The sequence below is a fragment of the Denticeps clupeoides genome, chromosome 13, assembly GCF_900700375.1.
Source record: "Denticeps clupeoides chromosome 13, fDenClu1.1, whole genome shotgun sequence".
NCBI lineage: Eukaryota > Metazoa > Chordata > Actinopteri > Clupeiformes > Denticipitidae > Denticeps > Denticeps clupeoides.
Genome location: NC_041719.1, coordinates 300,041 through 327,833, shown reverse-complemented (window position 1 = coordinate 327,833; position 27,793 = coordinate 300,041). Strand labels below are relative to the sequence as shown.

The window sequence follows — 27,793 nt, the reverse complement described above, 5'->3', positions numbered from 1 at the left end:
GGCAACCCTGACCCGCCGCGTCGGCCGGGCGCATGCGCAATGCGCCTGCGTCTGGCCTGGCGCGGGAGGGGAAAGATGGCGGAATTCCAGAGCGTTAAAGAGCCCGGCGCACCGCTGCGCGACGCCCGCTCGGCCGTTTCACGCGAATTCACCAGGGGACTCCGCCAGAACTGATACGCGCAGGCGGCTTTCTCAAGTACGTCCGTGTTTTACTAAAACAAAGCAAGTCCTGTCAAGTCGCAGGGTAGAACTCGCGGCGAGTAATCGGCAGCGAGCGGCTCGAGTAATCGATAGAAAGCCGCTGGCGTAAGCAGCTCGCCTCGGAGGCTAGCGTTAGCTCCGGGCTTAAGGAACCCGGATCCGGGCCTCGGCGACGCTCCCCGGCGGGCTGACGGAGCGCCGGACCCCCACCAGGACCCTCTCTGCGGCGGTAAGTCGGCGGGTTTCGACGGCGTCTGCAGGAAAGGCAGCTGGTGCATCGGTCCAACATTCCGCAGCCTCAGCAGACACAGCTGGCCCGTTCTCAGTACACGGAAACTCTCGATAAAAACCAGCAACGTGGGTTTATAATAATGTCTGGTGGAACGTTGCAAGCCGTGTTCTACCAACGTCGGTATTTTCTTATCGATTTGTTGTAAAACGAGTGCCTGGTCGTAGTGGCACGATCTGGAGTTGTTCTGTAAAGTGTGACGTGTTCGAACACAGAAGGGACCTGATCTGAGACCAGATCCTCTGTTAAAGGGGCGGCGTGGAGAGGTGCGGCCTTCACAGCTGCTGGAAGCCGCCGCCGGCGCCCGGGGACCCCGAAACCGAGAGCCAGAAGTGTGACTGGTGATACCGATACTGCACACGGCAGGCTGGCTTTCGTCCTCTCATCTGCATACAAAACCAGTAACCAGTAATCCTGCTTATCACAGGCCACACCGGCGCACTTCCGGAACCGGCGAGCCCCCAAAACCCCGGCCGGGTCCCCTCCGCCCTCGCCACGCAACAGGACGCTGCAGCAGATGGACGCCGCCTGATAACCGAACGTTATTTGCAATTCTCAGTGTGTTGCTCAACGTGGCGGTGGCCGTGGGCGATGGCGGCGTGACTTGCAGGGGCGGTGGTGGCCTGGTGGGTAACACACTCGCCTGTGGACCAGAAGACCCCGGTTCAAAACCCCACTTACTACCATCGGGTCCCTGAGCAGGACACCCAGGGGGGGGACTGTCCCTGTCGCTCTGGATACACCGACGGTGTAAAAAAGGGCAGAGTGTCGCCGCGACTCCGTAAAATCCCTCCGGCGGGCAGGAGGTAAAACGCGCGGCAACCTGACTTGTGTTCCGGATTAGGGGAGGGCGTGGCCAGCGGCTAAGCCAGATCACAGCGGGGTTTAGCGCGGCGTGCGCCAGGTACTAATTAGGTTCAAGGACGCGTGTGGCTTTTCCCCTCGTTCTGAATAGTGATAATTACACGCCACGTTTTGCCGTACGTACCGCACGTCACTTGTTCGCGCAATAATCAACAAATATCAACGTCCGCTTCTGGCCAAACTCGGGAATGTCGTCCGTTGGTCAGAGTGTGACGGTGACGTCTGTCCCTCTCCCGCAGGAGCGCCACTCTGTCCCTGGTGTGAATGAGGAGCTATGGCAGACCACTCCCCTCCCATGGAGCCCGGTCCGATACTCAGCCCCGAACTCCCGCTCCTGACCTCGCCGCCCGCCATGGTCAACGGTGACGGTCCCCAGCAGGTACGTCTCGGTCGCCCGCTTGGACGCTGGCGGCCGCAGAACCGGCTTTATTTATTTATTTGTTTATTTTCTGGATTTTTCTGCCTCGCTGTGTTTTTATAAATAAACTCGCTGCTTAGCTCCGCCCACTGGCCCGGGGTGTGTGTGTGTGTGTGTGTGTTGCAGCAGCAGCTGTGACCCGGACCCGGGTCCTGCTTTGTCCAGCAGGGTCCAGATGCATCAGCGGTGAAATAAGTTTGTCTCGCCGAAATAAACACGGAGTGAGAGATATTTATTGCCGTAAACATTACCTGTGTGTGGTGGTAATTGGCTGTAATGGGGTCATAGGAAGGTCACGGTAACTCTGGTGTGGCCGCTGGTGACCTCAGGTCAGGCCACCAGTGCTGGCAGTACCTGGTGCTGGCAGTGTCCGTCAGTGGGGATGCTGTCCCCAACCCTGGAGCGGCAGTGAAGCGGCTGTCACCGTGAAACACTGGGAAACATCGTAGGCCTCGGAAAGCAGGAAGTAAGAGCTGAGAACATATTTAATAGCATGAAGGGTTACGTATTGTTATGAAGCGCACATACCTGTCTGGATACGGGTAGTCCAGATAAAATACTAATTATTATTATTATTATTATTAATAATTATCATACGTTCGCGTGAAAAGCTCCGGTTGAGCATGTGATGCCGCTTGAAGAACTGGCGTAATGTTCACGTCGTGCAAATGCAACCAAACTCGTTCTCATTTGCTTATTCATCTCTTTTATTTGCATGCGTTGCTGTAAATTTGCCGTATTGTGGTGACTCATGATTAGCAGCAGATGTTTTTGTCCCCAGCGCGCTGGTATGGATGCACATCTGGAATGCCGTTAGGCTCTTAACCCCAATGGCCTCGCCCACCGGGCCCTGAAAAAGCCAGAAGCGCCGCCACGTCAGATCGAGAGCCGTGTGAGCGTGAAAACACTCTCTGTGAGGGTGCCAGTCCTGACACAGGGATGTGACAATGACCGGTATCCATGGCGACTCCGGCTTTAACCAGGGAACTCGTGTCGTTCTTCGCAGGTGAAGGATGAAAGTCTGTTGCCGTGGCTCCTGACTACGTACCTCCATATTTAGCAGATGGCTTGTTGTCCGTTTGATAATAAGATTATTATTCATGCACCAGATTTATTTCTGTCCCAAATGATAGATGCCCCGCCCTGTTTGGTTCGTTTTTACGTGTTTGTGCCGTGACCGCGGGCTCCAGCCGCCGCGCTTCTGTTCTCGTGGACTTCATCCTGTCGAGGTCACGTGAAAGCAGATGTAGAAATAAATGAATAAATCTGTAAAATCTGGCGCACCTGCGCAGGACTGGACCGTTTTATTGGTGAGGGTACTTTGGTCTGAGTGCCGGCAGGTAATGAGCCGGAATTCCGGTTGGAGCGCCGACCCCAGACGTAGAGAAATGTCACCGCGGCCGCGGGGGCTGAAGTGCCACGCTGACCGTGCCCGGCAGAACCGCATTAATCTCGTCCGTCACGCCGCCCCGGCGCGCTCTGCTGAGCCGGGGGACGTTTCCATAGCGATGTCTTCCCTTTCCGGCGAGCGTCTGTAACTTATCGCTTAATAGAGAAGGAAAATGGCCGAGCCGCCGGCGGTCCGACCGAGAACCCTCTCCGCTCCCGTTTCACCGCTTATTAACGCTTCCTGTTTCACCTCCGACGCGATGGGCGGTGCCCGCCTGACCCGAGAACGTTCCGACGTAGTCTTGCCAGGTTCAACGGTGGAAAATTGGCCTTCGTTTCCCGGCAACCGTTTGAGAGGGTTTCCTTTTTTGAAGATCACCTTAACTTCCAAACTTATTTTCCGTGCCTCGTGTAAGGAGAACTAGTCCCAGACTTCAGAGCCAGGCTGTAATGATCAAATCCGGGTGGTGGCTGGTGTAGACGTTCCGGGAGTCTCCCGCATATTCATAACGGCTCCTTGATGGCCGAAAATTTCCCTGAAAAAAAATCCCTCTTGAGTCTTTTTTTTAAATCTGATCTCGGTGCCTTAGTTGGTTTGGGGTGGTAGGATCCTGGCGGGTAACTCACTCCCCTATGAACCAGAAGACCCAGGTTCAAACCCCACTTACTACCATGGTGTCCCTGAGCAAGACACTTAACCCTGAGTGTCTCCAGGGGGGGACTGTCCCTGTAACTACTGGGTGGTAGTAGCCTAGCGGGTAACACACTCGACTATGAACCAGAAGTCCCGGGTTCAAACCCCACTTACTACCATGGTGTCCCTGAGCAAGACACTTAACCCTGAGTGTCTCCTGGGGGGGACTGTCCCTGTAACTACTGGGTGGTAGTAGCCTAGCGGGTAACACACTCGACTATGAACCAGAAGACCCGGGTTCAAACCCCACTTACTACCATCGTGTCCCTGAGCAAGACACTTAACACTGAGTGTCTCCAGGGGGGGACTGTCCCTGTAACTACTGACTGTAAGTCACTCTGGATAAGGACGTCTGGTAAACGCCGTAAATGTAAAATGGTCTGAAAGTGGAAGTACGAAGTCTGTGAGGTGAGGAGCCCATACGGCATTCGGTCTGAAACCGAAAATACATCTAGCGACAATCATCGGAAGTAACAATTTTGATCTGCAGTTTCTGCCGACGATGTCGACAGTTCGTTTCGCCCCGACGTACTACATGTAGAAAACCGGCGTGGACTGCGTGTGGTGGTCGATGTCGGCTTTTTATGGTAAATAACGTATTAAAAGCGGTTTTCGAAGCTCCGTAGCCGCGAGTGCCACGTCGTCCTTCTTCTTACTCGATGTTCCGCCACGCTGCCCCGGGGTTTTACTTTCACACGCCCCGCCCGAGATGATGCTGAGCGGGAGGTCCTGCGGCGTACGGCGACCGGGTCGGGCCTTATTGGTGCCACGGCGGGGAAGCGCGGGGGAGACAGCGTAGAGAAACCGGTCATTCCTCAGGACGCCGGATTGATTTCAGCCGCATTTTACTCCGCAAGTCGATACTTGCCGCCGGTCCCCCGCCGGCCTCCGTCACCCCGTCTCCTGGCCTCCCCAGGGACACCCCCCCCCCATCCCGCCCGACCCCATTCCTCCGCTCTCGGACGCGAGGCGTGAGTTCCGCTTCAGGCGAAACGGTGGTTTTCAGATGGAAGCTGCTGAAGACGCGTACATGCCGATTACGTGGGCGGGGCAAATAATAATAGGAAAATATCCAGCAAAATGAATTTATTAGCTTCCATACATGGCACGACAAGCCCCGCCCACTGTCATCCTCATGATGATGAGCAACTGTGAATAAGGCGTGACTGAAAATGCTGATGTGGGTGTGGTCTCGTTTGTGATGCCCACCTACATCCCATGTAGATGGGGTGGAGTGTGGAGGAGAAAGGGATGAGGCGTGTTGACCTGAGGGGGTTTCACTCGTCCAGAACGACGAAGTAGGGTGCGCGAAACCTGTCAATCATGTCTACAGACTCCTCCCCCTTTTATTAAAACATCATTTGAGTGTCAAACACCAACTACAAGGGCTCCTCCCATTTCTAGGACGCCTGTCATGGTGGCCACTGCTCACCAAGGGTGACTGTTAAATACAGACGACACGTGTCACTGTGTGCTGTGCTGCAGTGTTTCACAATGACACTTCACAATAATTTTTGTAATGAATTAAATACATCAGAATATTTCTGATGTGCCAGATGTACCAGGCTGTAGCCGTAGCTGCATTCGTATGTTCTAAGTACTAAATGAATGTAATGGTTACGGAGCGAGTAGTTTAAATTGTTCTGCGGTGCTGAGGCGGTGAACGCGGCACCGCGGGCTGCATGTCCGTGGCAGGTGTTGCGCCGTCTGGTGTTACTGTAACATCCGGTGAGAGTTTTTGAAATAAACGGTCAAGTCCGCGCTCGTGTTTGCTCAGTGTGACTCTTCCACGCACTCGTACAGGAAGTGGCGGTAAAAAACGGCCTTTGCGGCAGGTGAGCTTGTCCCCCCCCCCGTTGCCATGGCTCCCAGCAGGTCCCGGCCTCTCCTGCCGACTCCGACGTCACTCCGCTCCGGTTTCCTGGCAGCCCAGCTGCTTCGCCGTGCCGCCGCTCTGTAAACAATTAAGAGGAACAAATAGCGTGAAACCCGAACCGCGACTCGCCGGCCCATCGCCACGGCAATAAAGCCGGCATCACTGCCGCACCGCGAGAGGGTGGCGCTGGCCCCGGCTCCTCCGAGGACCAATCAGATTCTTATCTGAAGTGTTAAACGCTTAACAGTTCCGGTAAACCTGTTCCCACGGCCTCTGCCTCCGGGCGTGGCGTTTCCGCGCTTTTTATTTACTGAGGGTGCATCAGGTGTGTGTGTGCGTGTGTGAGTGCATGCACTTGTGTGTTGTCTGTGTGCATGTGTGTGTGTGTTGTCTGTGTGCATGTGTGTGTGTGTAGTCTGTGTGAGAGTGTGTGTGTGTGTGTGTGTGTGTGGTCTGTGTGTGTGTGTGTGTGTGTGTGTGGTCTGTGTGTGTGTGTGTGTGTGTGTGTGTGTGTAGTCTGCGTGTAGTCTGCATGAGAGTGTGTGTGTGTGTGTAGTCTGTGTGTGTGTAATCTGTGTGTGTGTGTGTGTGTGTGTGTAGTCTTTGTGAGAGTGTGTAGTCTTTGTGAGAGTGTGTAGTCTGTGTGTGTGTGTAGTCTGTGTGTGTGTGTGTGTGTGTGTATTCTGTGTGAGAGTGTGTGTGTGTATTCTGTGTGTGTGTGTAGTGTGTGTGTGTAGTCTGTGTGTGTGTAGTCTGTGTGTGTGTGTGTGTGTGTAGTCTGTGTGTGTGTGTGTGTGTAGTCTGTGTGTGTGTGTGTAGTCTGTGTGTGTGTGTGTGTGTGTGTGTGTGTGTAGTCTGTGTGTGTGTAGTCTGTGTGAGAGTGTGTGTAGTCTGTGTGAGAGTGTGTGTAGTCTGTGTGAGAGTGTTTGTGTGTGTGTAGTCTGTGTGAGAGTGTGTGTGTGTGTGTGTGTGTGTGTGTAGTCTGTGTGAGAGTGTGTGTGTAGTCTGTGTGAGAGTGTGTGTGTGTGTGTGTGTGTGTATCGCCCCCTCGCTGTTTTCCCGTGATGAAGGATGTGGAATAATGGATTCCCAGGTGAAGCACCGCGGTGTAGATCCGGTTAGAGAGACGCTCTGCGACCTCCACCTCCTGTGCGCCTGGACGTCGGTGATTAGCCGCCGCCTGCGTTTGTTGAAGGGGTTGCCGTGGAGACGGGGAGGCGGAGCCAGGCTGAGGCGGTCGGGGAGGGCGGATGCTGCGCGGCGGAGTGTAAAGATGGTCTCCGCTCCCCTCGCCCTGTGACTCCACTCTTCCTCCTCCTCTTCCTCCTCTCAGCCTGTTGTGCCCGGGGGCCGGGGAGGGGGCGGGGCAGGGCAGGGACCCCCGCCCCTCGGCCCCGCTGTTCCTATGAGCGGCGGCTCCGGAGAGATCCGCCGGGAGCCTCGCTGCGCCGCCGCCGGAGGACGGGGAGTGATGCGGGCCACAGTAAGTGTCTGGGGACCCGCGGGGACAGGTGACAGTGGGCGGGGCTTGTCGTGCCATGTATGGAAGCTGTATGTTGGGCTGTACAGCCAAGAGGAAGCAGCTGTTTACTGAACAAAACAATAGAGGATGTGTGTGTGTGTGTTGAGGGGGAGCTGGAGAGCAAACACACACACACACACACACACACACACAGCAGTGGGTGGTGGCTTGACTAATCCAATAAGACCACCCTCAGTCCCCCCTCCTGCCGCGCACGCACACGTCTCCTGCATGCGCTGCCTGTGTGGGCGTGTTAACGCGAGTGTGACCGCGTACGCGCGCGTGCGCCACTCAGAGCGGCTCCGGCTGGATGGGCGTAGAGGCGGGAGGAGGCAGCAGCAGCCGCAGCGGCGATGGCGGTGTTGGGAGAGACGTTCGGCCCGAGTCCGATGCCGTGGGACTGTAGCTACTATGACAGGGACTTCAGCCGCAAGACCGAGGTGACGGACACACACACGCACGCACACACACACATGCACAGTGCGAGTGTGAAAGCAGCTCTCTGGGTCTGGCCGGTGTTATATCCTGTTATATAACGGTGGTTGTACTTTTATTTGCCGTGGTTGTCATAGCGATGACCGTGAGAAACACGTGTGTGTGTGAGACTGGCTGCAATACATCATGATTTCGCGAAGAGCTCCGTTCCGGATCGTTCCGTGGAGGGGCGGCGGCGGCGGTGTTCCGGTGGACTTGGCAGAATGGGGTTTGGAGTGACGGAGGTGTGACGTCAGTGGCGTTGTCCACATCGTCCGCCGCGTCCCTTCAGCCCGTGGCCCCGCTGCTTGTTCCGTTGACCCTCTCAGAGATGAGTGGTGTCAGGAGAGGCCCCGCCGAGAACTCTGGGAAACGTGCGTCAGGAGCCGCTCTCGTCACCGCGCTTTTCCGGCTGATTAAGGGTTCAGCCATTCAGGGTTTTTTTTTAATGATGCCATCCATAAAGCTCCTCCCCCCCGTCACATCCATAAAGCTCCTCCCCCCCCGTCACATCCATAAAGCTCCTCCCCCCCGTCACATCCATAAAGCTCCTCCCCCCCCGTCACATCCATAAAGCTCCTCCCCCCCCGTCACAGTTCCCTCGTCACTCCGGCAATAACGCGGACTCGCCGGCATGAAAGCGCCTCACGTCATCTCTTCTTCCTGCAGGTCATCCTGGTGCAGGTAAACCCCGGCGAGGCCTTCACAATCCAGCGGGAGGACGGTCAGTTTCAGTGTATCACAGGTAAGAGCCCCGCCCACTTCCAGCCTTCACCGGAGCTCGCTGTTCAGTGCGGGAGATCGTGGCGTTCACCATAAACCGCTGCCGTTTATAGTTCGGTTGTAACTTGAAAGCCGGGGGTCGGATTTTACGTACACGCTGCATTAAAAACACTTTTATATCTTCAGGATTTGCAGAAATAGTCTGACTGAAGCCAGGAGTTACGTTGGAGAGGAGATGAGCTTTAATGATGTTTGTATGAACCGAGTCTGTAGACATGATTGACAGCTGTCACTCACCCTGCTTCCTCATTCTGCACAATGTGAGCCCCCTTCTGTTAATACGTCACACGCCCAGGTGTAGCGCAGTGTCCATCTCCTCCTGTTCTCCTTGTGGGTCAACATGCTGGTCATCTCCACCTCACCACGTCTAACATGAACCCCCACGACACGTCGACCGGTTACCCACCTTCAGAACGTCTTTAACTTCCTTACCGGTCTAAATTATGGCACTAAGCTGTACAGGTGATGGTACAAGATGATGTGGAGGTCTGTAGACCACGAGTGCAGAAGGTAGGAGAACTACAGGCCTCTACAGCCACCAAGAAACTGCAGAATCGGTTTTCAACCGTGACGATGAAAAGATGATCTTCATCTTTCAACTTGCTAACTGTGGATAAACCGTCAAAGACGATCGCAGATGACGTGTGTAATGGTGACCACGTTCTCTATCGTCACACAAGTTCACGCTTACGTCACCGGCTTCTGGTCTCCTGCCTGGACGTTCAGCCTTGGCCCTCTGGTTGCGGGAAGAAGCCTTTGCCGTAGCATCTTAGCGTAGCATGTTAGGGAGGTAGTAGCCTAGCGGGTAACACACTCATTTACATTCACGGTATTTGACAGACGCCCGTATCCAGAGCGACTTACAACGTGCTTTCAAGTTACCATCGATGAAGAGATCAATTCCGGTTCACTAGGACCCCCAACTATGAATACAATCTTTTTATTCACTCTGTTGTAGATTCTGTACACAAAGTTCGACAACAAGAAAATTACAATTTAATCTAAATATTCTCTAAAGAGGAAGGTCTTGAGCTGACGCCTATGAACCAGAAGACCCGGGTTCAAATCCCACTTACTACCATCGTGTCCCTGAGCAAGACACTTAACCCTGAGTGTCTCCAGGGGGGGACTGTCCCTGTAAATACTGGTTGTAAGTCACTCTGGATAAGGACATCTGGTAAATGTATGCATCTCACACAAAGCGGCGTTATTAAAACCGAGCTTCCGAACTCCGATACGATGTTGGTGAAGCGTGTTGTACGTCCATCGCTGACCCGCCACTTCCTGTTCACGCCATCATCCGCCAAAGAACAGTGTTGTGACGGGCAGGTTTCATCGTAGGTGCTACGCATCGCTCGATCACGTAAAGGAACTCTGTCTCCCGATATGGGAGGAGTTTTGCCAGAATAGGGCTGAGAAGGGGAGTTTGGGAATCTAAAGATAATTACTTCTTAGTGGACCATCTGGGCCAGAAACAGAACACAAACCATACGATATATTCCCACACCGGTGGTACCTCAACCTTCCGATTATGGGTCCACTTCCTTATCTGCTTGGCCCCCACTGGCCCAGATCATATTATATATAGAATGCACGTTCCATGCATGTTCCGTGGTTCTAGAACAGGGTTCTAATCGGAGCGCATGGGACTGCACGTTCATTCTGCATCATGGTTCTAGAACAGGGTTCTAATCGGAGCGCATAGGACTGCATGTTCTAGAACAGGGTTCTAATAAGAGTGCATGAGACTGCATGTTAATTCTGCATCGTGGTTCTAGAACAGTGTTCTAATAGGAGTGCATGGGACTTGCACGTTCCATCTGCGTAATGGTTCTAGAACAGGGTTCTAATAGGAGTGCATGTGCCGACCGCATGGATCTGCACGTTCCGTCTGCATCATGGTTCTAGATCAGGGTGCTAATAGGAGTGTGTGTGCTGATCACATGGGACTGCATGTCCCCTCTGCGTCATGGTTCTAGATCAGGGTTCTAACAGGACTATATTTGGGTGTGAAGCGCTGTCGTCTGACCCCTCTGTCTGAGAGACAGGATGAGCGCCCTGTCGCGCGCTGCACTCGTCTGTCAGTGACGTGGATGGAATGATGACTCACCGCTCTTTGCGCAGGGAGAGAGTGTGCGTGTGTGTGTGTGAGTGAGTGTGTGTGTGAGCGTGTGTGCATGTGCGTGCGAGTGTGTGCATGTGAGTGAGTGAGTGTGTGTGTGTGTGTGTGTGTGTGAGTGAGTGTGTGTGTGTGCGTGCGAGTGTGTGCATGTGAGTGAGTGAGCGTGTGTGTGCATGCATGTGTGTGTGAGTGAGCGTGTGTATGTGAGCGTGTGTGAGTGAGCGTGTGTGAGTGAGCGTGTGTGTGTGTGTGTGTGTGTGTTTGTGTGTGTGTTGATTGGTTGATAGCACAAATACCAAGAATGAAAAGTAAAGCTCCGCCCTGAATCCCTCCTTCCCGCCCGCTCCTGTTTTCCCGTCTGTCTGTTCCTTCCTGCTTCTATTTGCGGCTTCGTTGGTGTATTTTTAGCCGCGCCCGTGCGTCGCTCCCGCGTGCTTCCTGACCGGCGCCTCGTATTAAACCGCAAGTCGTGTGGAATCGTGGGAGACGGTTCCGCGTACACAAGGTGCAGGAAGGCAGCGCGTTCACATTGCGATATAAACGCAGCGCTAGACTGCGTATATCGCGCTATAGAACCGCTTTTGAAAGGGTAACATATCAATTTACATTTACAGCATTTACCAGACGCCCTTATCCAGTAGTTACAGGGACAGTCCCCCCCTGGAGACACTCAGGGCTAAGTGTCCTGCTCAGGGACACGATGGTAGTAAGTGGGGTTTGAACCTGGGTCTTCTGGTTCATAGTCGAGTGTGTTACCCGCTAGGCCACTAGCACCGTATCCCATCTTTTTACACACTTCAAAGTGGTTGTGAACGTAACGTATTTACTGTGCAGATCTGCGATTATAGAAGAAAAAATCGGATCACATTTGAACATCTCCCGTAAAGGTCATGACCTCAGTAAAGTTAGGAGTGAGTTCTGTATTGGAACTTTACCCTGCGGAACCCAGGACCCCCGGCTGAAGGGCGCTTTATTCATCTAAATTAAATCATTCCCAGTCTTTCCGTGTGGAATGTTAGCGTGAGAGAAGATCCCGTGAAGATGTGGGAATGTCTGTGGAACCCAGGACCCACGTTCCTCAGGCTCCTCCCCACCTCGTTCCGTTCCTGATCATGAGATGATCGTCGATCAGCTCCCCTCTCATCCTTCCGTCTCCTTCTAGAAGCACGTCGCCTGAAGACCCGTGGTCTGACCCGCAGCAGAACGCCATCGTTCTCTGGGAGAACCGTGCAGCCTTGACGCGTCGTTACGCGGACATTATTACCCGACGCCCCTCCCACAAACGCACGTTCATTCACATCTTCCGCAGCCGGCGGACTTGCGAATGAATGAATGAGCGAGTGGGTGAGTCATCCTCCCTTCTCCGCCGGAGGGACGGAGGGAGGGAGGGACGGAGGGAGAGTTTTATTTAGCGCTGCCCTTTGTTTATGTGAAGGAGCCATTCTGCTGCGGGGTGGGGGGCGGAGCCCCGAGTCCGTAACCTTTTCGTCTCGCGTTTCCTTCGTTGTTTTATAATAGCAGGAATTAGCAAGTCATTTCCTGCAGTGGCTCTTCTCCTCCGGGGTCAGGGGTCGCGGCGGTGGCCGATATAATGAAACATTAGACATTCTGCCCTACCCACCTGGACGCCGTGCTCGTCTTTATTCATCTTTAATCACCATCTTCTCCTCTTTTATTCCCTTTTTCTCCTCTTTCGGCGGCAGCCTGTGGGTTTTAGGGAAGAGACGTTAAAAAGACGCGCCGTCTCATAAGGACGCGGTAAACATCTTTAATAGAATTTGCAATGCTCAATACAAATAAACGTAGTCGTTATCACGTTTAATAAGTGGAAATTAAAAATCTATACGGAATAACGCAAACAGGTTGCAATGAAATACGATAAAAACAAACATCAGGATGCGTGATATTAATTTGACATTTGCAGCGCAAATCAATAAAATCCGGTATAAAAGTGGAGTCGTTAGTGGAGGTCTGTTCCAGATTTAAATGACGATGATAATTTGCATCATTGTTAACGTACGGAACCGCACGCTCATCTGGAAACGAATATCGCGTTCAAGCTTCTTTTATTTTCGATTAGATTCAACTTTACTGTCGTTCCACATGTACAAGTGCAGGGCAGCGAAGTGCGGTTTAGGTCTAACCAGAAGTGCATTAAGCAGCCAGTGCAGGATACAGGTTCAAATACGGTATGTATATACATAAGGTGACATGTACAGGAGATGGATAAATATGAACATATTTATAAAAAAAAAAAAAAAAAAAAAAGTGTATAGTCAGAATTCTACGTACCACTCAATTCCAAAGCTTTGAGGAGTCTGCAGTGTGAAGTTGCTTAATCGGTGGTGTTGGTTTGTTTTACGTCATTTTAAAGCCAGGAGCAAACAGACGTTGCATGTCTGCATCTTCATCATCATCTTCATCATCATCATCAGTTTCTGAAAATAATTGGAAATAGTTTAAATGTCTTTTTAATTAGTGGAAGGACAGTCATCGCATGGTCAATGATTAAAAAAAGGATCTAAATCAGCCTCCTTAATGTTTTTTACTGAGGGCTGCGATGTCACGTGACGATCATCTGCCAGTTTTTGATTGGCTGTGAGTGACAATGTCTGACAATACAGTTTCATCCTGCCTTACTTTGCGCTTGATCGTGTGAATTAATTAATGTTAATTGTGGGGCGTGGCAACAGGAGTTGTGTTAGAACCACATTTTATGCACTAAACGTCACGCCGTGTCAACCCTGTGTGTGTGTGTGTGCTCACTCCACGTCAACACATGTGTTGTGGTGGGGGGATGTGGCCTTTTGCTGTGTGTGTGTGTGTGTGTGTGTGTGTGTGTGTGTGTGTGTGTGTGTGTGTGTGTGTGTGTGTGTGCGCGCGCAGCATGTACGTCAGTCTGATGTAAAAGAGTGGGCGGGCTTTTTTTTTTTTCCTCTTAACCTTCTCTCCTCCCACCTCGCCAAGTTCTCCTCCACGCGAGCGTGTCTCCTCTCCAAGCGTTCGAGTGGAGCTGGCGGTTGCACGTACCATCGCCACGGTTACAGTGTGACGTGGCTCTGTTTATCGCCCCTCCCCCTCGCCAGCAGCTGTAAACACGCGTGTGTTTTCCGCTCCGCCACTGCAGGCTCGTCACGCCCGTCCGTGCTGAAGCTCTCCAGCTCTGCAGACAACTCTTCTCGCTTCACCTCCATGTAAAAAGCAGTTTACTCTGCTACTAAAACTGAATAATAATAATATTCACTTCTTCGTTTACTAATCCAAAACGCCTCATACACCATTAGGGGGCAGCTGTTCAGTGCTGAGCTGTCCTTCCATCTCACCTGCCTGACTCCTCCCCTGAGGGGTGGAGCTTCAACTCCCTAACCAATGAAAGCGCACGCACTGGCACGACCCCTTTCCAGCGCTGCGCTCTGCAGCTATGAACCCGGGAGCAGGCGAGCCAGCGGGGAACGCCGGAGACGAGCGTATGGGTTTTGTTCGCTTTTCTGGGAGTGTTTTGTGACCCCCTTGACAACGTTTAATAGGCGCCGGCACGGTTCATGTAAAGCGGTGTGTGTTGTGGCGGCAAGCATGCCGATATAAAGTCAACCTGGGTCACGGGCGCCCTGTAATGTTTATTCTGCAAAGAATTCTGGGAGTCTAAAGGCTCAACTTGTGTGTTTTTCCCCTTTCCAGGTCCTGCTCAGGTTCCCATGATGTCCCCTAATGGTTCAGTGCCTCCAATTTATGTGCCTCCTGGATACGTGTCGCAGGTACGGAGAACGCGAGTAGAACGCGGATTTATCACGGAACATCTTACAAACGACATTTTGACGATTCCTCTCAGATCATCGAGGAGAACGGGGTTCGGCGGGTGCTGGTGCTGCCGCAACCGGAGTTCCACCATGGCGGCCACTCGCCCCTGCACCACCCGCCTCCTCCCCCGCCCCCCCCTCACGGCCACCTGCCCGCCTTCCTGGCCCACCCCCCCATGATGCCGCCGCCCCCGCACCTGTACTCGGGCATGGCCGGCAGCGGGGAGCTGAGCTCGCCGTACATCTCGCAGTACCACCCCGCCTTCTCGGAGCCGGGTGAGTGGCCAGGCAGGGCGGAACCACAACTTACACACACACACACACACACGCGCGCGCACACACACATATATAACACACACACACACATATATAACACACACACACACACACATATATATAACACACACACACACACATATATAACACACACACACACACACATATATAACACACACACACACACACACACACATATATAACACACACACACACACACAATATATAACACACACACACACACACACACACACACACATATATAACACACACACACACACACATATATATATAACACACATACATATATAACACGCACACACACGCACGCACACACACATACATATATAACACACACACACACACACACACACACACACACATACATATATAACACACACACACACACACACACACACACACACATACATATATAACACACACACACACACACACACACACATACATATATAACACACACACACACATACATATATAACACACACACACACACACACACATATATAACACACACACACACACACACACACATATATAACACACACACACACATATATAACACACACACACACATATATAACACACACACACACATATATAACACATATATAACACACACGCGCACACACATGTAACACACACAACACACACACACACACACACACATATATAACACACATCAACACATGGACATTTGAACATAAGACCAATTGGCTCACAATCTAAGGCTTACATAACACAGCCAAAAGAAAGATTGACTTTAAATCAATTCAAATGAATAAATAAAAATAAAATGAACGTTTTCAGCATAGCCTCCAACCAGCCACAACAAAACCAAGAAATGGCCGACCCATTGGCAAAGTCCAGAAAAGGAGTCCAAGTACTACAGAATTTGCCAGAGGACCTGGTCCTGTAATGCCTCAGACTGTCAGAGACAAGTGTGGCAAGGACAAGGAGGTCTGAATACGATCTAATCCGGACGCCCAACTATACACACTGCAGACCAAGCTGGAGTACCGAGTCAATCTCGACAAACGCACCAATAAACCACCAATAAAAAAAAGGGACACACACACACACACACACACACACTCGCCTATGAACCAGAAGACCCAGGTTCAAACCCCACTTACTACCAGGGGGGGACTGTCCCTGTAACTACTGACTGGAAGTCCCTGTGGATAAGGGCCTCTGGTAAATGCTGTAACCGTAAACCACCTGGACGTTGTGTCTGGATATTTTAGAAGTAAGTGCTCCAAAATCCTGAACATCTTGTCTGCAGCGGTGAGAATATTCTAGACTCGGGCCTCCGTAGAGCCCCCGACATCATCTCGCCTGAATGAAACACCCTGTCACCCCTGAGAACAGAGGGAACGTTTTTACTAGTCTTCACCGGGGAGCTGCAGGCAGACTTCTTCACATGAGTGGTGTTTAAGAAGAAAGCGGCGGGTGGTCCTTCACTCCCAGCTTGGCAGGCCTGTCAGTGCGCTCTTTAGAAGGAACGTTCCCCTGGAGGAGCCAGTCAGAGCTTCCAGCTTCACAGGAGGTGGTCTGGTTCTTCTTAGGGGTTTTTTTCTCCTTGTTTGTGCGTTTTTCTGGTCTTGACGTCCAAGTGAGAACTTTACCTGCTGCTTGGATCTCTGTCCAGAATGTGCAGTGAAAGAGGACTTCTCGTAGTAGCTGCAGCACAACCTGAAATCGATGTATATCAGGGTGGTAGTAGCCTAGCAGGTAACACACTCGCCTATGAACCAGAAGACCCAGGTTCAAACCCCACTTACTACCATCGTGTCCCTGAGCAGGACTCTTAACCCTGAGTGTCTCCAGGGGGGGACTGTCCCTGTAACTACTGATTGTAAGTCGCTCTGGATAAGGGCGTCTGGTAAATGCTGTAAATGTAAATGTATATACGACGCATTTGGGGTTATAGGTCACCATTTTCACAAAAAAGCTGCTTTTCTGTCCACACGGATACGCAGAAGAGAGAAATTCACCGTGGAACCCGTTTTAGAACATAATGGTTCTGGTCCCCTGAAAAGGCGGGGTCGGGTTGGAGCATGTTTCATCGCGGTGGAGTGAATAATGGGGTTGTTTTCCCTACGTCCCCAGTATCTGCAGACTCGCACGGCCCTCACGGCCGCCAGCAGTTCGTCCATCGGGATGAAAGGACCAGCAAAACCTACGAGCGGCTGCAGAAGAAGCTGCAGCAGCGGCAGGGAGGCGGCGGCGGCCCCAACAAAGACAGCCCGCCCTCCTCTCCACAGAAGAGCCGCGCCACGCCCCCCACTGCCGACGCCCACAACGGCCTGGGCGGTAAGGAACAGGAGCTGGCGGCGGCGGCCGACGGCAGCAGCAGCTCCACCGCGTCGACAGCGCCACTCGGCAAAGAGACGGAATCCCAGACCAGAGGTACACAAAAAAAATGGCGGTCTGGCAATACGCGGGAAATATTTTCATCAATTTGACTTTTTATTGGTATATTCAAACACATGAGGCGTAGAATAAGCATAGCATGGGTTCTACATGTAACGTTTAAACAACGTTACATACAGGCATAACAACGAGAGACAACAACGAACAGAGACGCCGCTAAACCAGTGAGATGATAACGGAAGTAAAAGTAAAAAAAATATAATATATATATATATATATATATATATAGTGCAAATTCTGCTGGTTAGATTCCCGCCCTGAAACGAATATCCCAGGTTGAGAGAAACCAACAAACCTCCAGTCTGTTGGAATGTCACCTGCTGGGTGCCTGGATCCAGAGAACTTCAGCTCCCAGTCCACGTCCATATGTACTACGTTCCTGTGTACTGTCTCCGCGGAGCTTCTGACTGCGTTGTGTCGTCCTCAGAACTGGACGAGAAGGCCCGGGCGCTGCAGGAGCGGCTGGACAACGTTAACAAGCCAGTGGTGAGTGCGCTCCATCCCTCTTTTGCATCAGAAATGACAGGGACGTGAACATGGCGGCACCGATTGTTGTATTTCACGTCCTTTCCATACCGCGTCGGACTCGTAAACGTTAAGGCCGACCCTGTGGCTGTAATTTTTTTCCTTGACCCTCGGAGCAAAGCCTTGTCCCTTTTCTCCAACTCCATCTCCATCTGCTGACTGTCTTCACAACTGAAGCGACGTGAAGTGTCTGCTGGTGTTTGTAAGACACCTGTGGTGATGCAACCAACTCTCTTATCGACGCCACGCCGGCACGACTACAACCCGCCTCGTTCGTGTTTGAACCCTGCAGGTGACGGACGTTCAGGCCCGGGGCGCATCTCTCAGCTGGAGCGCCCCCTTGAGTCCAGGGCACGAGTCGGCGGAGGCGGAAGGGCTGAAAGAGGCGGAGCCGAACCCCTCTGACCCCCACTTCATGTATGAGGTGACCGTGTCCTATAGCGGCAAAGACGGCAAGTACAAGAGCGCTTCCAGGTGGGCCAGGGTGCCGCGCTGATGGGAATTTTTTGCATTTTGGCCGGGGCGTCTTAACAAGCTTCCTGTCCTCTCTTGTCCTCCGGCTCCCGTTAGCGGCAGTGAATCGAGTGCTACGTTAGAAGACCTTAGACCGGCAACGGACTACCACGTCAGGTGAGCGTGTTCCCAGCAGGGCGTTTACACGGCGCCGTGTGGAGGGGGCGAGAGGGAGGCTGAGCGCTTGTGTCGCCCCCTGCAGGGTCCAGGCCGCGTGCGAGGGGCTGAAGGGCGCCGCGTCGGAGCCCGCGAGCTTCACCACGCTGAGCTGTGAACCCGACGCCCCCGGGCCGCCCAAGAAGGTCAACGGCACCAAGAACTCCCTCAGCCTGCAGTGGAAGGTAGCCCTCCTCCCGGTTCCCCTGGTAACCAGAGATATAGGTGTCCACCCCCCACCCCCCACATTAATCGCCAATGCCGAACACAATTAACCGCGCGAGAGACTGGACTGCTGCTGCTTTACATGACTATCTGCTCGGCTTTTATTTAGCCGAATGCTAATACTGACTAATGGTGCCGTCCCCGCAGGCCCCGTGTGACAACGGCTCCAAGATCCAGAATTACGTTTTACAGTGGGACGAGGTACGGGTTTTAATCAACCAAACAATGACATTGTCTTATAACCGGCCCGAAGCTCAGCTGATGGTTATGATGGTTACGGACCCATTTTAAATTGTGTGTGCGTGTGCAGGGGAAGGGCACCGGCGTGTTCGAACAGTGTTACTACGGCCCTCAGAAGCAGTACAGGGTCACCAAACTGTCCCCCGCTTCCAGATACTCCTTCCGCCTGGCAGCCAAAAACGACATGGGCGTCAGGTACCGTTCCGGGTTCAAATGTTCTTTCCGATTCCTGTGTGTGTGTGTGTATACACATACATATATAGACATAGATACAGAGAGGGCTAAAGCTGTGTGAGTTAAATACCTAAAAGATTTTTGTTTAAAATATTTGCCAAAAAAATTTACAGAATGTGAATGAAAAAATACGTTTTGACTTGAAATTGTCAAGTTTATTGTATAAAGCAGATTTACCAGCTATGTGGCATTTTTATTTTAGTTTGTTTTGAGCCTGTAGTCGTGAGTAAGGTCAGTTTTGGTGAAATACTGCACCCTATGTGTCAGGAGTGAAAGTTCACCACCATGTAGCCAAATTGCACGCTGTACCTTTAAAATAAATGCACTTTTCTTCCTGCAGTGAGTACAGTGAGGTGGTGGACCTGTTCACGTCCTGCAGTGTTCCAGCGACGCCCGCGAGTCCCGAGCTGCTCAAGGCAGGGGTGACCTGGCTGTCCCTGCAGTGGCAGCGCCCGGCTGGCTCCCCCAAAGAGGACGACATTGGCTACGTGCTGGAGATGGAGGAGGATGGCTCGGTGAGGGGCGGGTCCATTAAAAATGGATGTGCATTTCATTATTTATGCCTTAATTTCCTTTCTTTCTGCTCCTTCCGCAGGGTTATGGCTTCCAGCCTACTTATGATGGTGAGGAACTCTCCTGCACAGTTAAGAACCTCCACCGGAGCACCAAGTACAAGTTTCGCGTAAGATTCTCTTTAATTAAGAGTTGTGTGTGTACGTGTGTGGCCAGTGGTGCCCTACTGGTTTTAAGGAAGTGGATCCGTAAAGGGAAGATTGCAGAACCACTGAGTTGCCACTGAGGTCCCCTTGATGAAGGTCCCGTCCCCACAAACTGCGCCTGTCATGGCTGCCCGCTGTCACCAAGGGTGACTGTTAAATACAGAGGACACGTTTCACCGTGTCACCGTGTGCTGTGCTGCAGTGTTTCACAATGACAATCGCCTCACTTTCACTACTAAGTCAGTATGGAGACCAAATAAGATGCTACCTAATGACAGCAGTTTGTATTAAATCTGACATATTTATTACATCATGTATAAAAATGGAATGTCTGTAAAACCCATACGAGAGTGTGTGTGTCTGTACTGAGTGCTCGTGTCTGACGTTGAGCAGCTACAGCTCTGTTGTGGCTCCATTACCGCTGCAGTCAGGCTCCCGACGCTCCTTCTCTCCTCCGCCCTCCTTCCTCTCCGCTCTCGTTACCTCCATTACAGTCCTGCACAAAACCACGTGCTTGAGTTCGAGTAAAGACACTCAAGTTATTCTTTTACTCCAGTAAAAACGTGCACTAAAGTGTCTGCAAAAGTACGATGACTTGAACCATGTTTATTAAAATGATCTTATTCGCTTGTTTTTTAACCCTTAGCTGATCTAAATTGCGTCTGTAAATTGACGCGGCGATGATGGTTTTTCTGAACATGCCTCCAGGTTGCAGCCTACAACACCGAGGGGAAGAGTAACCCCAGCCCGGTGAGCGAGCTGACCACCACGCCCGACAGCCCCGCCTGCCCGGCACGGCCCGCCCTGCGGGGCAAGGCTCAGCCCACCAGCTTCCGCCTGGCCTGGGGTCAGTTCCTTTAACAAGGAGTTGGGATCCGGTGGGGATTTTAACGCTTCCAGGGATCAACCTTCTCTCTTCTTCCACCAGATCCGCCGAAAGACAACGGAGGCTCAGAAATTAGCAGCTTCGTGGTGGAGCTGTCTGAAGGTCCGAGGCGGTTCCTTTTTAGTCTTCAGAGGCTTGAAGTCGGTTATAACAGGTTCGTCTGTGTGTGTGTGTGTGTGTGTGTGTGTGTCAGGATCTTCATGGCAGCAGGTGTACAGTGGATCAACCACTGAGCATGTGTGCGATGCTCTAAAGCCCGGCTGCTCGTACCAGGTCAGAGTATACTGCAACAGCGAGGGAGGACAAAGCCCTGTGAGTCCCTTTCTCTCCCCCTAACACACACACACACTCACAAACGCACACACACAGATTTTCTACAGATATAAAGACACCATTTTTGAAATCCTTTCCTATACTTCTGGTCATTTTTCGCTCGAATGCTCCCCCTACAGGTGATGAGTGTCACTTTGCTGAGACCCCCACAGCTTTACATCCATACATCTGCTGCTTTGAGTGTTTGAAGCGTTATGAATTCTGAAAAGCTCAGTACGATTACATGGGTCTCTGGCCGTAGTTGGGTTTAGGGCCACCAGTTAAACCACGTCTCTCGGGACCTGACGCCAGCAGCCTTCCGCTGCTCTGAACTGACTCATCTACGGAAGCTTCCAGAACCTCTTATCCATTCAGCACCACAGCAGCAGCAGCATCATCTCGAACGCAGATGAGTCAGCATGTTATTCTGGAAGAAGCTGGACTTCCTTAAAGCTCTCGTCTGTCTGTGTGTCATTTTTAATTCACAGATGCTGCTCGATATGGCAGCTCGATATGGCTCTGATTTCACACACTGCAGTCCTCGGTTCTTCAGGGGGTTTTGTCCCTCATATCAGATCATATTCATGATTCACGTCATTGAATCGTGTGTTTGTGTGTGTGTGTGAGACAGATGTCTGAGACACTGCAGGTCCAGACGCCGGCGGTACCTCCGGGTCCCTGTCTGCCCCCCAGGGTGGTGGGTAAACCTAAAGCTCGAGAGCTGCAGCTACGTTGGGGTGAGTCCTCGTTTGTGTGTGTAGGATGCTTTTATTTGAATATTTCATTACACACATTATTTATTCACCGTTTTCAGCTATGATAAAAGCAAGTTTTGTAATGAATAATTAACGGGGAAACTGTGCTCATCAGCGCCCCCCCAGTTGGACGGTGGCGGTGCAGTGTGCAGCTACAGTGTGGAGGTGTGTCTGTCTCAGTCGGAGGAGAGCAGGGAGGTGTACCAGGGCTCCGAGCTGGACTGCACCGTCAGCAGCCTGCTGCCGGGCCGGACATACAGCTTCCGAGTGCGCGCCACCAACAAAGCCGGGGTGAGTGTCAACGGGTCACGTTCCCGTGTAGGAACCAGGACGGGCCTACAACCAGGACAATATCTACAGAAATACTCTCGGGCCCTGCCTGCACGCTGGAGGCGTGACGTCATTATATTGGTGGGCCAATCGTCAGGCGGCTCCGCCCCTCGTTCACACCCAAACGCAGACCTCTCCCCTAAACAGACACTAAGAAATCCACGGTCCCAGCTTAAAAACGATTCTTCCTTTTTACGCCTGTCTTTCTTTTCTATTTTGATCGATGCTCTAATTAATATTAATAGCCTTTTGCAGGACGAAGGAACAAATCCATTTCCATTTTTTTTATCCACTATTTAACATAAACTAAAGGCTTTTGGACATGACGGTACAAACCTTTGAGTGCGTCTGCAGTTCTGACTGCCGTTTTTGAGTGTTAATATTTGTGTGTGTGTGATTTTTATTCTTTTTTTTTAAATAACAGTACGGCCCGTTCTCCGACTGTACCGAGACGAACACCGGCCCAGGCGCTCCTGACTGCTGTTGCGCTCCACACACCGTCTGTAAATCTCCCACCTGTGCGGTGGTCAGCTGGGAGGTGCGTTGCCGAACATACGGACCTTTAAACCTCCAAACGGCCGAAAATGATCCGTCAATCCAATCCTACCATTCGGTTTAGGCTCCGCCCTGCAACGGAGCGCCCGTGACAGAGTTCCGGCTGGAGTGGGGCGTGGCAGAGGGCACCATGCAGATGTGCTACACCGGCTCGGCGCTGAGCCATGAGGTGAAGGGTCTGTACCCTGCCACCAACTACTTCTGCAGGGTACAGGTGAGACGCAGTTAGTTTTATTTTTGTCTTTACCTGCTTTATTATTACTTGTATATATAAAATGGATTTACAGTTGTATAGTATAAAGTGCTGCTGTGATGTAAAAGTATGTGTAAAATGCGGATAATTTACTTGAATAATCTCTTTAGGCTGTGAATGTGGCGGGCGTCGGCCCCTTCAGCGAGGCAGTGCTGTGCCAGACTCCATGCTCCGTCCCGGCGGCGGTCAGCAGCGTGCACGCCCTCCGGGAATCCGAGATGAGGCTGGAGCGGTCGACGGCAGAGCGAGACGAGGAAGACGAGGACGATGAAGACTCCCCCGGCCTCTACTACTCGCCGTCCACTTGCCTTGGGCTGCGCTGGGAGGCGCCCTGTGACCACGGCAGCGAGATCACTGCCTACCTCATCGACCTGGGTGAGAGGCAACCCATCATCACAGGACCAGTCACCAAATACATCATCCAGAACCTGCAGCCCGACACCAGCTACAGGTACCCCGAGTTTATATGCCTGGCAGTGTAACCCCGAGCCGACCCCCTCGTGGCGTTCCTAATAAAGTGCCCTCTCTTCACAGGGTGAGGATACAGGCCCTGAACAGTTTGGGTGCTGGGCCCTTTAGCCACACCTTCAAGCTGAAGACCAAGCCCCTGCCCCCACACCCTCCCCGCCTGGAGTGCACCGCCTTTAGCCACCAAACCCTCAGGCTCAAGTGGGGTGATGGCCCTGGCAAGGCCTCCTCCACAGACTCCCTGCAGTACCACCTCCAGATGGAGGACCGGAGTGGCAGGTGTGACTGTTTATTAAATATGATTATTATATATTATTACATATAATTTTGGACCTCACGACAGGAGAATGTTCACCCACTCTCTCTCTTTCTTTCTCTCTCTCTCTCTCTCTTTCTCTCTCTCCTCTCCAGATTCATATCCTTGTACAAAGGACCATGCCACACACACAAAGTGCAGAGGCTGACTGAATCTACCTCCTACACGTTCCGCATCCAAGCCTTTAATGAGGCGGGGGAGGGGCCTTTCTCCAACGTCTATACGTTCACCACCCCGCGTTCTCCCCCCGCCCCCCTCAAAGGTACAAAACTCTCCAACACACGCTAAAGCCGCAGTTCAGAGTCTGTCTGGCAGGGGGCAGTATTTCGCCAGAAGGATGCACCTGCCGGCAACTGCCTATTATTAACCAAGGCAGGGTGAGGCCTTCAGCATGACTTGCATTGGTTTTACCATATGATCTCAGAATAAGGATCGACGGGACTCCTCTGTTGGTGCGCAGTGGTATTACGACAGGGTAGCTGCTAGCTATCTTCATACACAGATTTCTCCATATTGTGTTCATGCCTTTTACTGTCATGGCACTAGTTGCCATAGTGATGCCCAGCACCATTACACGATTCGGGCACGATCCAGAGACTTGTCCGACTCTCACCTCATGTCTCTCTCAGCTCCCAAGGTCGAGCGTGGGGGTGACCAGTCCTGTGAGATCAGCTGGGAGGCGTTGGCGCCCATGAAGGGAGACCCAGTCAGCTACACCCTGCAGTACATGACGGGCAACTTGGAGTTCAAACAGGTACAGCGCTGCACTTCCGCCTCCTGACACCAGGGGGCGGGCTTTAAACATGAACTTTCCACCACAAGAGCCTCAGTGTGTTTTATGAAAATGGGTGACACGCATATGGCCTAATTTGTGGGGGGTTTAAGGGTGGTCATGACTGCAAAATTTAAAAAAAAAAAAATCTTGCATTAATAACTTTATTTTCATTAATAATTTAATTTGACCGCAAAATAATAGCGTGTTTAATCATCTGGTAATAAATCTCACCCCCTTATTTTTCTGGTCAGGTGATTAAACATTCGTCATGTCATTGGCTGCCTCGCGCTAGTCGATTTATATACGATAAACGATTTAAAAAATAAAAGAAGCCGCTTGATCGCCCACCCGTTTTAACGCGGTTAGACCCGAATTTCCGCCCGTGGGAACAGGAGAGTGAAATGCAGATGATGGTGGCTTCATGACGGATCGTGTCCCGCTTTCGGGACGGCGTGGGCAGCAGGTGTCTGATTGGCCGGGTCTGCTGCCGGATGCTGATGTGAAGCGGTGGAATAAATCTGGCCGCGGTGCTCCGGCTGATTTGTTTAGAGCGGAGGGGTCGGCCGTCAGGGGCTGTAAATTCAGCGCCGCGAACCCGGTAAACCCGCCCGGCCCCGCCCTGCCCCCCCCCATCTCCGGCATCGCTGCTTATTTAAAGTACGTACGGTGTTCTACGCGGTTCTCCAGGCTTCTTCACAGCCCGACACTCTTTATTTCCCTCTTCCTCCCAGGAGACGGATTCTTTATGAGATTCCTGACATTAATTTGTCATAAAGCTCAATAACGTGTATGTTGCCCTTTTTAATGTATGTGGAACGGGGCTCTCGGCGCGTACAGGCACCATTAAGCTCCATTAGGCTGAAACGGTTCCCCCGGGGAGGTGTAAATCACGGCCGGCGGCCACCCTGGTAATTTCCCTCTTCACGTAGGGTCGTTCATAAGGCGTTTCCTGGGGGAGAGTGTGTTCGTACGAGGGGGCGATCGTCCATTTCTAATGCTTGCTGTTAAATTTCACACAGAATCCCTCTCTTCGCCGCGGTTTCGGCGGGCAGCTGGTCCTCCTGACCAGGATACCGGTACTTCCTGCTTTTCAGGCTTTATCTAAATAAAGCCTAAATAAAGGGGCTCAAGTGAAGTCTTAAAAAGTCCTAAATTGGATTGATCAATAAAAATGACATCCTTAACGCACATTAACCGTTTCTCCAGACAGGTGAAACAGGAAATTTTGGGGTTCATGTATTTAAATGTTTTTATACCAAATTGAGCCTCTCTCTCTCTCTCTCTCTCTCTCTCCCCCCCCAGCTGTATAAAGGCTCCGCCTCGTCCTACACCATGACAGGGCTGCAGGCGAGCAGCGAGTACCGCTTCCGCGTCTGTGCCCACCGCCAGTGCCAGGACGCCGCCGAGTTGGCCGGGCCCTACAGTCCCACCGTGTCCCTGCACCCCCAGCGCCCCGAGGCCCCCGCCGGCCCCGCCGTGGGGTCCCGCCCTGCTGACGCCCAGCGACCCAAGCGCAGCCTGACGGACGAGCAGTGGGCGTTCCTCATCCTCATGCTGTTCGGCGTCATCGCCATCCTCATCGCTTTCGTCATCCAGTACTTCGTCATCAAATGAGGGTCTGAAAAGGGGAATAAAGACATGAACTTACGCGTACTTGCACCCCCACACTCTGAAGGCTTTATCGTTTCACCTCGCACCTCGTTCTTCTAACATAATTTTTTTTGGTCTGTGTTTTGGGAAAGTAAAAGTAAAAGAAGACCCGAGAAGCTCAGAGCTGTATCTTTCTCTCTGTCCTTCTGTCTTTCTGTCAGACCGTCTGTCTCTGGGCAGGAAGTGAGAAGTCGTCTCCTCCTCCTCCTTCACGTGTGTTTTGTAGGCCTTGCGCTATTTATGGTTTTACGTTGGAGCCGTCGGGCTGCTGTGGACCTTTGGGGTCCCCGAACAGACTGTACTTCCCAGGAGATGGAACCCGAAGACCGACGACTCTTGCGTTCTAGAACGTTCATTTAGCACTTTCCAACTTTTTTGATGTTCAGAATGTGTAAGGATGCAAAAATGACTAAAAAAATGTTTAGTATATTTTTGTACAGTACAGGAACCATGTTTGGGGGTGTCCCATTTTGTGGTTAATGGGGGGGGGGGTTAAAAAAAAAAAAAATCTAAACAAATCTAAACCAAACTAACACAAAGAATTACAAAAACGTTATTTTTACTATCATGTAGTTAATACTGTAGCTTGTTTTTACAATCGTAGAGCTGCTGCTGCTTCATCGCCGTTTCTGGCACCTTAACATGGAGAAGGGGGTGGGGGAAGTGACTGACCACGGCTGGCGACTGTGCTGCGTTTCGTAGATCCGCTCCGACTGTGCGAGTTCTACCTGTGTCGGGTGTTTTAACGTTCCATCACCAATCAGAGCCCAAATGTTTTTTTTTTTGTTTTTTTTTATTTCTCAGATTTATATTTTCTTTTGTCTTTTTTTTTTTTTTTTTAATGTTACTTTTAGAAATATATTTACTTTTAGCAATATTCATTTTGATGTACTGTAATATTTCCATAATCATGAAAGTATTTGATTGTAGAATTATTATTATTTTTTTTTCTGTTTTTGGTTCGTTTTTTTTTTTTCCCATTATTCGAAGTTTATTTTTCTATAACTGAAGTAAATTAATTTTGTTCTGTCCAGAGAAACGAAGGAAAATGCGAAACACAAAGCGGGACAGCAGTTGAGTTGTGGCGTGTCCATCCTTCATGTGATTTTTTTTGTGTATCTGATCTCTGCCTTTCTCTCTGTGTTCAGTCTTTGTGAGTGATTGTGGCCGCCAGGGTGCGGCCCCCCGGGCGTGGCCGCGTAGCATGGCGTGACATGGCACTCTGCCTGTAGGGTTTTTTGTGATGTGTTTGGTTTTGGACTGATCATTACTGTCACAGATAGGAAAGAAGGGAAAAATAACCTGATTTAAAGAATGACATAATTTGGTCTATCATATATAATTCTCGCGTCTCTTTGTCTTTAAAAATGAAATCTAAATGACTATTTTTGATAGTGATCAAAATGATGAAAAAGACAAAAAAAAAAGTCATTGCATCTTGTGCCATTTAGCGCCTCCCAGATAACATATGGTTTTTGGGAGATGGGAAGAAAAAAGAAAATGTGCACAAAGAAAAGAAAGACCATTTTTATGTAATTTTAATGTTTGCAGTTACCTCATACGCCGTACATTCCAAAACGAGAAATTTGTTATACTCTGCATACTACCAGACATATCACTTTAAACTATTCATTATGAAATGTATAATCATAAATATGTATCTAAAGTGTATATGTATAGCCATATCTATGATCCATGCACAATAAAAGTTTATAATTCTTC

General features: G+C 51.2%; 1 protein-coding gene across 3 annotated transcripts; it reads left to right on the top strand.

The window, feature by feature from the left end:
- Positions 1-58: 58 nt before the first annotated feature.
- fndc3a (fibronectin type III domain containing 3A) lies at positions 59-27,793 on the top strand. 3 transcript variants are annotated; one of them, XM_029000692.1, is made up of 26 exons: positions 59-196; positions 1,594-1,733; positions 8,397-8,472; positions 14,311-14,387; positions 14,462-14,705; positions 16,836-17,135; positions 17,587-17,645; positions 17,977-18,158; positions 18,255-18,314; positions 18,400-18,538; positions 18,726-18,779; positions 18,889-19,013; positions 19,393-19,567; positions 19,648-19,734; positions 20,480-20,618; positions 20,700-20,759; positions 20,851-20,969; positions 21,601-21,706; positions 21,840-22,015; positions 22,479-22,592; positions 22,674-22,823; positions 22,973-23,313; positions 23,397-23,609; positions 23,742-23,908; positions 24,276-24,400; positions 25,724-27,793. In XM_029000692.1, exons 2-26 carry the CDS (start codon positions 1,629-1,631, stop codon positions 26,033-26,035), a joined length of 3,705 nt encoding a protein of 1,234 aa, XP_028856525.1. In that variant the 5' UTR covers positions 59-196; positions 1,594-1,628; the 3' UTR covers positions 26,036-27,793. The 3 variants fall into 3 exon arrangements, with proteins under 3 accessions (XP_028856525.1, XP_028856524.1, XP_028856526.1); XM_029000691.1 differs by having other exon boundaries at positions 65-430; XM_029000693.1 differs by lacking the exons at positions 59-196; positions 1,594-1,733 and adding an exon at positions 7,550-7,693.

Bases quoted from the DNA above. Each gene is read 5' to 3' on its own strand.
- fndc3a (XM_029000692.1), top strand. From the start codon at position 1,629: ATGGCAGACCACTCCCCTCCCATGGAGCCCGGTCCGATACTCAGCCCC. The intron at 1,734-8,396 runs GTACGTCTCGGT...TTCTTCCTGCAG, and splicing joins ACGGTGACGGTCCCCAGCAG to GTCATCCTGGTGCAGGTAAA. The intron at 19,568-19,647 runs GTGAGGGGCGGG...CTCCTTCCGCAG, and splicing joins AGATGGAGGAGGATGGCTCG to GGTTATGGCTTCCAGCCTAC.